The 14,785-nt window shown below is 35.2% G+C and overlaps 2 protein-coding genes across 12 annotated transcripts in view; one reads left to right on the top strand and one right to left on the bottom strand.

Annotated features, from left to right (window-relative positions):
• The window catches only part of FUT8 (fucosyltransferase 8), a 97,248-nt gene extending 93,192 nt beyond the window's left edge, over window positions 1–4,056 (top strand). For all 11 annotated transcript variants that reach the window (XM_021533259.3, XM_021533257.3, XM_021533253.3 and 8 more), the window contains one exon: window positions 489–4,056. In XM_021533259.3, coding sequence (XP_021388934.1) covers window positions 489–806 — 318 coding nt within the window. In that variant the 3' untranslated portion in view covers window positions 807–4,056. The remainder of the gene's footprint in view (window positions 1–488) is intronic.
• LOC110472148 (astacin-like metalloendopeptidase) overlaps window positions 1–14,785 on the bottom strand; it is a 305,051-nt gene that overhangs the window by 33,167 nt on the left and 257,099 nt on the right. The window lies entirely within an intron of this gene.

Genomic DNA, 14,785 nt, shown 5'->3' with positions numbered 1-14,785 from the left:
CCTCATTACTGCATGATAAATTTGAAAATGTAAATTCTAAAGGTTCAAAGGGAAGTAAAATGCAATTTTTAGTGGTAGTAGTAGAAAAAGAAAACTTACTTGCATTAATTTTAAAAAGCAGTTGCTAGTGTTCATATAGATGTTTTAATTTTAAACTGAAGAGTAGATGATACTAATTATTTATCTATTTATTTATTTATTTGTTTACTAAATCTGATCACCAGAGGCCTAATTAACATTCTGCAAAATTTCATGCTTTTTAGTAGCAAATATACAGGGATTCTGTGAGGTTTTTTGGTTTGGTTTAGCTTGATTTTTTGGGGGCCTATTTTTGTCGGTTGGTTAATTAGTTGGTTTTTTTTAACCCAGACATTCCAGACCCTGATATTCTTAGGAAATATGACTATACATTGGTTATTGATTTCTGTGGTATATTTCTGTGTGGTATGTCACACAGAATATTAATGACTTCTGTTTTTATTTCTAAGGTTTGTCGAGTTGCCTATGAAATTATGCAGACGTTGCATCCAGATGCTTCGGCGTATTTCCATTCTTTGGATGATATCTACTACTTTGGGGGACAGAATGCTCACAACCAGATTGCTATTTATGCTCATCATCCACGAACTGCTGATGAAATTCCTATGGAACCTGGAGATATAATTGGAGTAGCTGGAAACCACTGGGATGGTTATTCAAAAGGCATCAATAGGAAATTAGGAAGAACAGGCCTATACCCATCCTACAAAGTTAAGGAGAAAATTGAGACAGTCAAGTATCCTACATACCCAGAGGCTGACAAGTAGATAAAAAGGAAGACATTCAGCATATTATAAAAAAACTCAACGTTGATTGGCTCAAACCAGTCAACAACGTACTAACTATTGGTTTCTATGGGATTTGAATTTGCATTTTATCATGCGGTTAAAATGAAACTGGAGAAGCTGAGAACAAGTGGATGGGCTATTGTCTGAACTTACTATTAAACATTTTTGTTATATGCACTCTCACACATGCACACACAAACCCACATACAACAGGAAAACTGTTGTTTTATACTTCTTGTCTCTTTTCAGGAGCTGTCCTGGTCATTAGTCTTACGTGAGCTTTGGGCTCTTTTCTCCGCCATTAATTGACAATAATGTTCAGACTTGTAACACTGCCACATTGTGTAATTTGAGTGACATGAACATCTTTTGTATGTGCAAAATTTGAAACATGGTGCCTATATTTGAAAAGTTTGTGACCTTTTTAGAAGAGCCATGCCTGTTTCACAATGGGCAAGAGTCCACTTTCATCTGCTGTTACCGTGACCACTGAACTTGCTTCAAACAACAGATTCAGATTTCAGACTAGATTTCTTTACAAGTTTGGGGTTTTTTTTTAGCATTCCATTGATTACTTCTCATCATTAATAAAATAAACGTTACATTCAACAATCAAGTAGTTACTGTCTCTAAGGAGCTTTTGTAAACAATGCCATGGACAGATTTTTTAGTACTGCTAATTTCGGGACATTGCCTTTGATTGAAAAAAACCAACAACACAAAATCCACAAAAGGAGGAAAAGGTATCCGGAGTTTCATTTAATTTTAAAACACTTGTGTAGTATGGCAGTTGCGTAGGGCACAGTGGTGCTCAGCTTTGTGGACAGTCAGTAACAGCAGGATTATTTCAGTGGCTAAATTGCTTACATTTACCCTCTGACACTATTTTCTTAACTTTTGTGTTTCTCTTCTGAAAATAATTCAGAGTTTAGAGTATTATTGATGGCCACTTAGCATTTTGGCATTGAATGTAATTACTTTTAAGTGAAATACTTCAGATTATCCCATAAATAGAACCTGTCAGTCTGGACTACTTCAAAAAAATCTAACAGCTTACCCAAAAATTGTAGGTTACAAGAAAATATACAAGGATGAACTTTTATGCATGTCATAAGATTATTAGTACTTCTTAGTGTTTTGAAATTTCTTGCCAGTCAGCTCTCATTAAGAAGAGAGATAATTTATAAAATAATTTTACAAATAAATTCATAGATTTGATGGTTGTATATGTAGATACCTATAATATGTAAGATGACAAGAGATTGTTTCCAAATAAAAATAATATTTAATAGCATTTTATAGCTTCTAGTGCAATCCAATTTGGATTACTGGAGAGCAGAAAATGTTTACTGTTCAGAGGCTGAGGAAATGCCACATGAGTAAAGGTTAAAACAGCATGGCTAGTTGACCTTAGCAAAGCAAAAATATGCTTAATTGTATTTATGAATAGACCAAGGACAGTGTTTACATAGTGAATGCACTTGACCATGAATAAATTTTAGGCTGAAAATTAAAAAGAAATCTCTGGCAATATGCAGTCCAGCAGCAGGCTTCCAGTTGAAATAGTGCAGAGATGCAACTGGATTGGTATGTGAAGGAATTACAAAGTAGTACTTTCTGACATTTCTTTCAGGATTGTTCCTGTAGATTCCGTCTGGTAATGTGCCCCACAACTGAAAATTTATTTTGTGTCTTGAAAAAGAACAACAAAATAAAAGTTGAAAAACTCTCGGGGGAAAAAAATATACATTTACCATAGTGCTAAATTGACATATCAGTGAAAATGAATTGAGATACGAAATGAGATTTAAAGACTGGTAAAAGGATAATGGAAAGTTAGAGCAGCCAGGAAGTGCTAAAGATGAATTTTTGTGACAAAAGATATCTTGAGTCAACAGATGCTTCTGTATTTTGGAGCTGCTAAGCAGCTTTCTAAGTTTCCAGTCTAAGTGATGCTAGTAAATTTTCCACTAATTCAGGCAAATACGGTATTTCAGAGGTACAAATGTAGGCTAAACAATTTTTTTTAACTTTATTTTGCGGTACATAAGAAGCTACTGCTACTTTCCTTTTTGACTTGAAAAAAATATGAAGCCATGAACATTTCTTCCTCAGCAATTAGGTCATTACATTTTTTTTTAGTAGGTGGAGGGGGGAGCTAGTTTAATTGTTTAATTGTCTCCACAAATACTACATTAGCTAATTGGTATAGATATATAGATTTTGAAATTTTTTTATTTTTTAAGCTGTTTACTTACAGCTTCAGAGCCCATAATTTCTAGCTCATTTTTTAGCGTGTGTTTCAGAAATAGTATTCATAAATAAATTAGCACTTAAACTTTCCTGTAGTTAGGTAACTCAGTTAAAAATACAATGAAAGAAGTTAAATAACAGAATATCTAAGATGAGCCCAAAGGCAAAAACAGGTGTGGTAATGAGAGAACTGCAAACACTGATGTAGAAGCTGTACCTATGTAATGTGGCAATTCCTCAGCAGACTGTTTCTGACTAAACATTGGCAAAGTACACATGCCTCCTTACATATTCTGAGTACCTAATGAATTATTAGGTCATCATCTTTGAGAAAATGATCATGAAATTATGCAAAATTATAGCATTACTGTTAATAATTCAGAAATGTACTAATGTAGATGCTATGATCTTATTCCCCAGGGTCATATGATCCTCTAGTGCTCAAAGTGCAGTACTTCTCAGAGGAAGAAATCTAGCAATACCCTTCTTGCTGGATGCATGTTTCAAGAGATTTGTTTCCTTTAAGACTACCAATTAGTTATATTTTGGAATCCTGGGACATTGGTACATTAAAACTGATTTTGTTTTATATTAAATGACATGAACATTCGAGACTATTCTCACTGTACAGTGGGGTCCAGGTAATATAGAAGGATTGATGAGTATGTGGAAAAGAGACCCCCAGATTTTTACTGTGGCTCACAGAAAAATGAAATAATAGAAAATAAAAAATTTTGTCTTGAATACTTGGGAGAAAGATGGATCTTTTGAAGGCTATGAACTCATAAGTTACTAGCCAGAATGCTTGTGAAGAAGCAAGCATACATTGTGTTTCTTTTGTTTACCTTCTAGCACTGCAGCAATCTAGTCTTGTAATTTTTACTGCATACCAAACCACCTTCTCTGATATCCATAAAACAAGCCTTCATACCCCTTAAACAACTGCTGTTTAATTAAATTTTTTCTCTTTAAGAAACTATGGTGTGTGTATGTGTGTGTGTATGCATGTTGCATACATAAAACCCAATATGAGCAGCACTCTTGGCATTCTTTGCTATTTTGAATTATCACTGTCTCATTCACTGTAAAAACTTACTTGCCAGCTAAATGTAATCTTTGGAAACGGTATTCTACATACTGCTTGGAAGCTAAGAAATTTATTCTGAAGGATTCAGTTAACAGGATTTCTGTGACACTGATGTACCACTGACCTGAGTTCTTGATTTTCAGGCCAGCCCATGGTCAGATGCGTGGGATTTACAGGCTTTCTCTACCAACATCCTGGCCACATGAACTGCTGAGTATTGTGGATTTGTTAATGAAGGATGAGGTTTTATTTCAAATTTTTTACATACTTTTTATGTGTTTACCTTCAGAGGATTTTTTTGTTTAACCCTTCTGTCACTGAATTATAAGAAAACTTTAGGGAAAACAGATTTTTCTCCTTTACCAATTTTCTGAAAGGAGATCTGATGATACCTTTTTTTACAGAGACATATTTGCAATGGAGATGTTTCCTTCATAATGGGTTTTATGTTTCTTTGGTTTGCAATTATAAAATAAGGGTCTTCTGAGCTAGGAACATAATAAGTGGATAATCTTCATGACAAATTCTTGATAAAGGGAGGGAGATTTTTCTTCATGCCAGTGGAGTAGCACCTACCATTTGGAACATTTTCATAACAATGAATTGAATTTGGATTTTCCAGGTCATTAGTTTCTTCACAATGTAATCTCTGATGTGACTGAGGAACCCAGGTAAAAATAATTTGCTTAGTTTGGGAAATGGGAAGGAGAGACAGTCTAGTAAGATATGATATTGTGCTTTTAATATGAGTTACTACATCATCTTATAAAGCCACAAATAAACATTTCTGTACTGGGTTAAGCACCTCTGCTAATGAAATCATACAGAGAATTTGCAAGCCTCCTTGTGATTTTGCCTAATACCGTTTCAAGTCCTGTATAAACATCATGGTCATACTCTGATTCTTGGTTGCTATTATACTACAGTTTCATTCCTGTTTTGTGGCATGGGAGCAGGTTGTCAAGGAGTTCAAAAGGTTCAGTTTTCTTACTGTATGGAATTAAAATTGCATTTAAAGCTCACTTTAATTCTACTTCCTTAAGGTCCCCTTAGAATTGTAATTGTAGTCTCCAGACTTGTGTCAAGGTTTTCCCTATCTACTTGCAAGCTTACCTGGAGCAAGACTGAACCAAAGAAAGTTATAAATACGAAACACATACAGGTTGCGTTTGACTTCACAGTAATCTGTTAATTTCTAAAAAGCATGAAACATGGCACTGCATGATATAAATAAGAGGACAGTATAAAATTCCCAAGTCTGCAAAAAAGAATTGTTTGTCTGTTTGCCTGCATTGCTGGTTGCATTAATTGTGTACAAGATTATTTAGGAATCCAAGTAAATGAGGCAGAAGTCTTTCAGCATTAGTACTGAATCCCTTCCACTGATGTTTGCTGGTCTTTAGCCCTTTCTGTGATATTTGCTATTCAGTGGAATCCCTTTATTTATTTATTTATTTTGCTTGTTTCCTTTGACTCAGCTTGTCAGCAGAATCCTATTGCCACTGCAATTCAAACAAGTTTGGATTAATGCTAAGTCATGTCACTTGTTTGCACAAAAATGTCTTTGCCATTGCTCAGAATTAACGTCACACTCAGGCTGACTCCTTGGGTGGTGCTGTTGAGAGAAGGAGCCATCTCCACTGCACTATACTGTACATGTTTTATAGCTGCTGGCACTACATGTTCTGTTTTACATTGAGTTTTGCATCACTTTATTCAGATTCAAGGTTTTATTTTCATTTTAGCATATTTATGAAGGGTTTTCTGGAGGATGATGGGATTAAGTCCCAAATATCCTACATTTTCTTTAAGAAGTATAATAGACCTCTTCCCATTTCCTCTTAACTGTCTTTAAGACATAACTTTAGTTACATCATTTTAGTAGAAGCAGCTTGATGGATGTTTCCTGAAGACTGTGTCTTTTTTTGCTCTTCTATTAGTCCTACCACCTACTTGTATCCGATCTTGATTGACCATGGTTGTATGAACCTTCTTCACACCTTTCTACTTCACATATTTGGATTTCTCTATCCAGTGCTCATTACTTGACCAGAATTCCAGGGGGCAAGTCTGTATTTGGTGTTTCATAATAAGATGTGAAATTGTATTACTGGCATATTTGCATTTTTGTTTTTATTTTTAAGGAATGCATTTTTGTGTTGTCCCTCATTAGTATAGTCAAGGATTCAAAGAGGAAAATCTGTTGTGCCTGGTAAGTGTTTAGGAGGCTTACAAGTCATAGAAATGTCTTTAATAATAAGGTTTACACCTCATACCATGACAAGTATCTTGACCAGATGAAGCATGTATTTTCATAGCATTCCCTGTTCATTTTTGGCTAGTGCTTATTGTGCACTAATGCCTGCAGCTTAATTTGCAAGAGACACAATGTGGATGCAATCTTTTTATGGGACCATACAGAGAATTTGCTACTCTTCAGCCTTGGAATCCTTTTTATTAACTTAGTTTTAGTGTTCCTCTCTGGCAGGTTGTATAACAGGTTTTGTATAACACAGCTGCACCATTCTCAGTTAATTAGCCCACTGCAAGCAGAGCTGTGGGGATGTTGCAGCTCAGCTGTGAGAAGCCACTGAATGTGGAGATTGCTGTCCAGTTTGGCTGTCTACAGAAGATCCATCTCTTAAAGAAGCCAAGCATATTTGATGACACCTTTCCAAGCAGTAGCAAACTGGAAGAATGGAGAGAGACCAAAAGCCAGGACATCTGACTTGCTTCTTTGTGAATAGGAAGGAATTGGGCCTGTGTTATGTTGGTGGGAGTAGTTTGCTTCAGTATTTCAGCTGGTTGCTAGAGAATGACCTATAATGACGAGTTCATAATTCTAAATCTCTGGTCAGTTTGTAACTTCTATAATTTCTTTTTTTAAACTCCAGAATAAAATTGATATACACAATAAATTCAGACTTGTGAAATTAGACAGTTTCATTTTTGCCTCAGATGGTATGTTAGCTTTTCTTAAAATCATGGTTGCTTATGAATAAGATTCAGTTATTCAGCAAAGATAGAAAAATCTTGTTAAGGGTGGCTTGACAATTTTTTAACCTGTACATCAGTAGAGATTATACAGGGGCTAGAGAATTTTTATGTAATAGATTTAGGATTGATAGATTTGTTCCCTTAACAATTCCTTTTGTTTATAAACAACAGAAAAATTTTGTTAATCTTAAAAAGGTATAGTTGCAATGTATCTCCTTCCTCAAAACGTATTTCTTTAGGGCTGTTATGTGCTATGACTGCTTTTTTATTACACTGATCCATCTTAGCTCGTTTATATATTTCTGAGTGTATTGCTCATTTCTTTTGTCCAATGTTTAGACTATAAGATTTATGATCCAGGAGTTGCCTTTTTTTTTGTGTTTCCACTTCTTTGTCCCAGTGGGATTCTTCATTCAGTAGGATCCCTAGACAGTACAGTAATATGAATAATAATTGTAGCCATAAAATGGCTTAAACATTTATATCTGTAATGCTAAATTCAATATGATTTTGTAGTGCTTGCTTTTATTTATGTAATATTATTATATTGTTCAATTTTTTAATATATTGCTTATTTGCCATTATGTGTGTATGAAAAAAAAATACTTAACCCTCAAGGAATCCAAGTATCAGAAGTCAGATTCAGGAAGTTATCTTAGATATCTCCTACATGCTGATGTCCTTTGTCATTGATAGTATATTTACATCTTTGGTTCTGAAACAGTCCAGTAATTTAAGAAATTATCTTGAGTACATTTTGTGCTCTCACTCTTTCTCTTGGAATTTAATAACTGACCATGCTAAATCTACTTAACTGTCAATTGAAACGGCTTAATTTCCATGCTGATTGGTCTGGTATATATCAGTCAATGATAATTTTGGCAGTAAGCAGGAATGTATATCCTTGATTTCTGAGCTTTTAAAATTGAGTAGGAGAATAAGTGAAGCAGCCATTGGAATAACAGGCTTTTCTCACCTTTTGGTGAAATGTCTAGAGCTTGCTTATGCCCTTTTTCATTCTTGCACATATAGACAGTTATGTATCTTAGATGAAGGGATAAAAGCTGTTGAAGCATCTGAAGAAGCCTTGAGAAAACCAGGATACATCCAAGGTAATGTTTGGCTTGATACTAACTAAGGTGTGCCAATCTTGTAATTAGCTGAAGGTCTTGTTCTTCCCTTCCTGGGCTGCCCCTTCAGGATTGATTTAACAGACAGACATTATTTGGTTGTGACTTCATGCTGGATGGACGTTGCTTCCAGAACATCCTGTTCCTTTCTGATAAGATGCATCATGTTAATGCAGGTGCTCTGCAGTACTGCCTCTGTAGTAAAATAGTCTGGGTTTCCTCAGTGCAGTGTTGATGTTACTCCCTCAATAGCTTCTCTAGAAGGGTTTCCTTTCAGTAAAGCCACACACAGTGGTTGGAAAAAAAGAAAATAATACCATTCTTTACTGATAAGAGTCTGATATTTTATTTCTGAAGTAGCTGTGATTGGCCTTGCTGGCATGGAAATCCACAAGGTAGATTTTAACTTTGCTCCTGTTGCAAGTAGTTACTACTGTTAGCTGTTGCCAAAAATTTGGTGCTGAAAGAAAGCTTTAAGTCTCTAAAAATACTTCTGTCTTTTTACTGTCTGAGAAAGAGTGGTGACCCATCCTGACAGCAGATGCATGGAGTCCACAAGAACTAGTTAGGGCTAATTCCGTGTGATACAGTTTTTTCTCTCAAAATTGCCACTCTTTTGCCTAAGTCTCTTTTATCCAGCTTGAATTAATCTTAGAATTTAGAAACAAGGGAATAGTGTTGTCTGATTGAAAGGGAGTTGTAAATAAGTTTTCCAAGCATGCTGCAAGTACAAGGCACAGCAGTGTCCACTACTCTCTTTATTTATGCAATAATTTCTCCAGCAACTTTTCTACTGCTACTGCTAACTTCTTTTTTTTTCCAGCTGATTGCCTCCCTGTCTCTGCTTATACATAGAGTGGTCTTCTACTCTGTGCCTTTATAGCTCAAAAAACCCTAGCATATGTAGAAAAACTGAAAACAGAAAATTAAATACAAATATATTATAAACACATCTGATTTTTTGCCAAAATTTATATTCTATATATCACATTTTTAAATGTTAGCTTCTCAGAAGGACAAAAACATTTCTGTTCTTACTTTTTAATCCTGAAACAAAAACAAACCATAGAAAAAAAGGTTTCTAGGAGGAGTAAAGCTTTTCCAGAAACAGTACATCATTTAGCCCTAGCACAAACAATGAAAAATAGAAAGCTTATTGAATTCCCAAGAGTAGAACTGCATCAAAGAGTACTGAGAGTGCCAGAGTGGAAATACACAGGATTATAATTTGTTTTTCCCCTGCTGGTTTCACAGCTCATCTAAGTTGCTGTTTATCTGTGAGGAATCAGCATTAATTTGCATCTGTGGAACTGGGCAGACTCTCTAGTGTGCAGGTTGCCTGTCAGAACAGCTATATGAAATTTAGTCTCTATACTTTTTTAATCTCACTACAAGATTACCTTGATGTTCTCTTAGAGTATTTAGTATTTTTGCACCTTGAGATTTTCGGATCACCACTTGTGAGTGGTATATAACATGAATAATAAAACTTTCAGTATATCCATTTGGAAAGCATAGAAACAGCTGTTTGTGCATAAGGTGATCCATTTATGCGTCATGTTAATTAATAGTTTTCATGTCGTAGGAAGTACAGAGTGTATCAGTGTTTACTGCACAGCAGTATGGCTAGCAAATGATTTGTGAAATCCCTGTCCATTCCAACTGGGATGTTTTTAATAAAGGACAGTATCTATGACCAACACTTTCGGTTTGAAATCTGCCACTTGCTTATCATGGCACACACTCAGTGATTGAGTAATCAAAAATATGAACTACATTTTACTATCGGAGACAGATTCAAAGAGTAGTTGAGTCTTACAAATCACTTAAGAACATGTTATTGGACAAAAATGCTCATATAGATTTCAGTGAAAAATCTCTGATCTGGAGTTTTGAGATGCTGTCTGGGAGGGTGCAGTTTTCCAAGTGTGTATTAGAACAGTGCACTGTGCCCATGTATGCCTATTATTACTACTTGTCTAAGGAATTTTATGTTGCTGATGTATTACTTTCTCAGAATTCCTCTCATAGGTCAAGCTTCTATTTTGTGTATGACACTATAGTGATATATACACAAGCAGACAAAGATGTTTCAAATTCCATAAATCCTTTTTCCTTCTGTATACATTATTATTAGTGCTCTGGAATGAGAGCATCATCAGATTATCATATCAATACTGAAGTATCTCTAGCATTGTTTTTTCCGGGAATCACAACTGAAAATTGCTTAGATGAGTGATCCTTATTTTCAGCAGTAGTACCATTTTGTGATGTATCTGTTTGCAATGGAAGGCCTTTTATCAGAGCCTGTTGGAATACTTGTTTCCCTGAGGAGGCATTTTCGATTCCAGGGAAGTGTGCTGATGGAAACATTCCTTAAAATTCTCTTGCTACAGAGATGTGTCAGAAATTTAGCTGAAGCATTTTATTCTGGCAGTTTCTTCATAGACAAGAAAACGTAGTCCACAGGGTAGTTCAAATTATCTGAGAACTCTGTGAGGAAAATGGTGATTTTCTGACTGATGACAAATATTATTTGTTTAATGCTGTAACATTTTTTCAACAGCATCTGAGAAGATTGCTCTTGTATGCATTTCTGGTCTAAACAGGCTACATTCAAGTAAAGGTTAATCTAAATACCAGGAATAATATCTACAAAAAAAATTAGATATGGAAATAAAGTTGTTTAACTGCAGCTTCTGATGATAACGAGTGTAGTTTTCTTCATAATTTCTTTGGAAGTTTTCAACCACTCCAAGGATTTACTTTGTGCCAGAAATTAGAGTCTTAAAAGGCACTATCCTTTGTCTTATACTCTATTAAAATTTCTAAATTCTTTTCTTTTCAGTGTTCTTCATGCATGTGTTGCCTTTCTTTGTCTCTTTGTGATATGTATGTATTTTTTAAGACTCCAGTAACTAGAACAGACTTTTGAGAGTTTTGGTATCAGAAGGACCTAGACACGTGCAAATAGTCTATGTTTCATCATTATGAAGTTTTAAGTGAATCTTAAGTAAAGCTCCTAAAAATACTGAAATGTACACAGCTCAGGTGTCATAATGACTGCAATCGTGACTTGATCTTGAATTAATCTGTTCAGCTTTTGTCTGTTTTGAGAGTCTTTCAAGTCTTATAGGTCTTAGAGTTTGCACCAGAAAATTTGAAACGAGTTATGAGTGAAGTGCAGTGCTGAGAATGGTCAAGGATAGGACTGCTCAAATATGTCCAAAAATTTTCACCAGCTGTACTCATTGGTCACTACAAGAAAATAACTTCTCTAGAGACCTTTTCTAAAATATTTTTAACAATTATTTTTCTGGATATGTTTTTTATTATTATATTATTTTAGTCATTCCTTCCATGAGTTCTGAAAACTGACTGATTTCTTACCTTGTTCATTGATTGTTTGGAATAAAATGTCAACTGAATAGGAATAAACGGGTCAAGAAAGAGAAAAGTTAATTGCTTCTCACAGATTTATGTTTGTAGTGTGCTGTTCCCTAATGTATTCCAGTTTTCCCAACTTTCCATTTGCTTTGTATTTCTTTATACCTCATGAACTCCATGATGAAAAAGAAATAAGCATAGAGTGTTTCCTATACATCATGCTGAAGTGTACTCAGCAATTGAAGAGCCTCGGTTTTCTTGATCTAAATGCAGTAATGCCTGCCCAGCCCCCCAGCCCCAGTGGAGTGCATGTTATAGCAAGACATCTGGAAAAAATAAGATACTTTACAGGTATGTATTTTTAATTATTAGGGGATTAATATTGAGATAGTTGTGCATCTGCTCATCTGCTCTTCTCCTGATAATGACATATTTTATCTGCTCTTCAGTAGGAGGTATCCTGGATGTTTTAGTTATCAGCCACTACATTCTTGGATGCAATAGCTCTTTCTGAGGGTTTAGGGCAAGAAACCCAGATCAGTTCTCTGTCAGTTCTTTCCCTTAAAGTCTTATTAAAAGATGAAATAATTAGCAATGCTTTTCTCCACACAATTTCCCCAGGTTCATAGTGACAGTTTTCTGGTTTATCTATCACTGGCTAAAGATTATTTATCCATGTTCTAGAATGTGTGTATATATCATTTTGTCTATGTTTTTTTTAGACTTTATATTTTGAGGGACTATTGTTAGGGCAGACTGGGTCCTGTTATGAGAAAATTTTAGTCACTCATGTTAGGATTTTTTCCCTTATTGTCCAGGTATTTAGAAACGATGATGACCACTCTAAATGTGTAGATAGCAGTGTGAATAATTAATGTTTTTACTATTTAGCCCCAATTCTTTTGGTTCCAAGATCTGTATAGTTTTATATTTTGATCTTACCAGAACTGGAGCCTGCTTAATTATTTTCTTGAAACCAGGGTAACTTTTTCTTCTTCATTAAATTATACATAACGCTAGCATAAAGCCCTAAGGAGACCTGACCTGCAGATCTCAAAATTTTGAATTAGATACAAGGTTTAGCTCAGGATAATTGCAGTGATTCCAGCACTACTGCAAAGCCTTGTCTCCATTAGCACCACCACCCACTATCCATAGCTATTATTATTATTATTATTATTACAGTGTGGTAATACAGCTGAGAAAAGCTACAAAAGTCCTTCTCTGGCTCAGCAGAATTAAAAGATGCAAATTAGTGAAACCCAAACAGTTACCCCTTAGAGAACTTAGTTGTTTCAGGTTAAAATTAGTTTAATCTTCACCCAGGTTTAGGGGACAGGTACTAAACACAGCTCAGCTAGCAGTTTGCTTTGTTGTACAATAAAACCCTCATATCCAGCACTGTTCTGTGTGTTCTCGTGGTTAGGGAAGAAATCCCAGAAATATGTTTTCCAAATGGTTATATCAATAGCCTGTGCATAAACAATGCTAGAATTGTTTCTTGATGGAGACTTAGACAATATGGTATCTGAAATAGTAGTTGAAATCTAGCAGTGTTTAATGAGGGCCTTGGATTTTTACATGTATGGAGAAGCTTACCACAAAAATCTGGTGTTCGGTAGGCTCAGTCCAGAAAGGGAATAAAGGAATGGGACCTGAGCTGTCCCTGTAGATATGGTTGTAACCATCTACTGCTTGCTATTTTCTTTACTGAAGTTATAACAATCTGTCATATATTCAGGTTGATTCACTGCTTTTCCATTATCATTTATTCAACTGCATTGTAATTTATGCATACTATGATTTTCTCTTTATTTATCTATTTTCAGGAGCCACATTGGCCTCCAGAAGTTGGCACTGATAAGGCTGTAATGGCTGGCAAATGTGCCTAATTTGAGTACATATATTCTGAAAAATGCTAATGGTCCTAAACATTACTCATGAAAATGTCACCAGGTGGTGATCTCTGTTTGCCTGCCTCTGCTGCACTGACATAATTTAGGTTAGGCCAGTGGCAGGACTAACTCAGCTTTCAGCCTACCAGTGTGTAATACAAGCCTTAAAATATGTGAAACATAGGAACCTCATGTTTGAGTTCATACTCTGTCACCATTTATTAACAGTAATAATTTAATAAGTTTTTTGTTAAACAAAATATTACTGTTTTCTAAGTGTGGTCATGTACATTTAATCTATTTTCAATCCAAGGAATTGACAATTTCTTGTAAAAACAAGGTAGAATTTATATAAGAGGAATGAGAATGGGAAATATATATTGAACTGCATGTGCCAAGTAAAAGCACAAGCACTTAAACTACTCTAATATGCTTGGATCCTGATTTTATATGAAATGAAACATGTTAAAAACAAAGAGGAATTCTGAACCCTGAAGATTAATGATAGTGCACTGTCTTTCAGATATGACATCCCTCATAATTATTCTTGATCCTTATTTTGAAATGACTTCAAGTGGTTCAACTCAGTTTGAAAGAGAACTTAAGTTTATGTTTCAGCTTCCAGGAGGTGTTAGAGGATTTTGGTATTATTACATTCTTCCATGTTAATTAAAGGCACAGATACTCATTCCCATTTCAGCACATATTAAACCCCTGTTGGAGAATGATTCCCCACAGCATCACAGCTCAGAGAAGCAGGTGTTTGACTAATGTTCAGTGAGGATGAAAACATTTCATGACAGATGTTCAGAGAAAAAGAAAACATAATCATTATTGCTGTGTAATTTTAAATTAATTGAATTTTGCTGTAATAGTGGCTTAGTCCATAACTGCTGGAAGATGGTGAAGCTGTAGGAAAAGTCCTGTTCATCATGTATATCCATTTCTCAATGTTGCCAGTACTCCAGTGGATTGTAGTCAGATATACTTCATATAGTTTTAATACACCAGGGAGGGAAACGGCAGCTAACTACAGTAAAGTGAAAGTCATCATAGCCTGATCACACTTTCTGATTCAGTGTAACTCTAGATTAACACACCTACACAACACTGAAGTCCTAATTGTAGATGCACTTGGAAAAAATTACTGTTAAGGTGGCCAGCAGGAACTTGCTAGTTGCTCTTTTGAGACTATGTCTTGAAGACAAA

The sequence above is a fragment of the Lonchura striata genome, chromosome 5, assembly GCF_050655825.1.
Source record: "Lonchura striata isolate lonStrDom1 chromosome 5, ASM5065582v1, whole genome shotgun sequence".
Classification (NCBI taxonomy): domain Eukaryota; kingdom Metazoa; phylum Chordata; class Aves; order Passeriformes; family Estrildidae; genus Lonchura; species Lonchura striata.
Note: the sequence above shows the minus strand (reverse complement) of the source record. Positions and strands in the feature narration are given on the sequence as shown.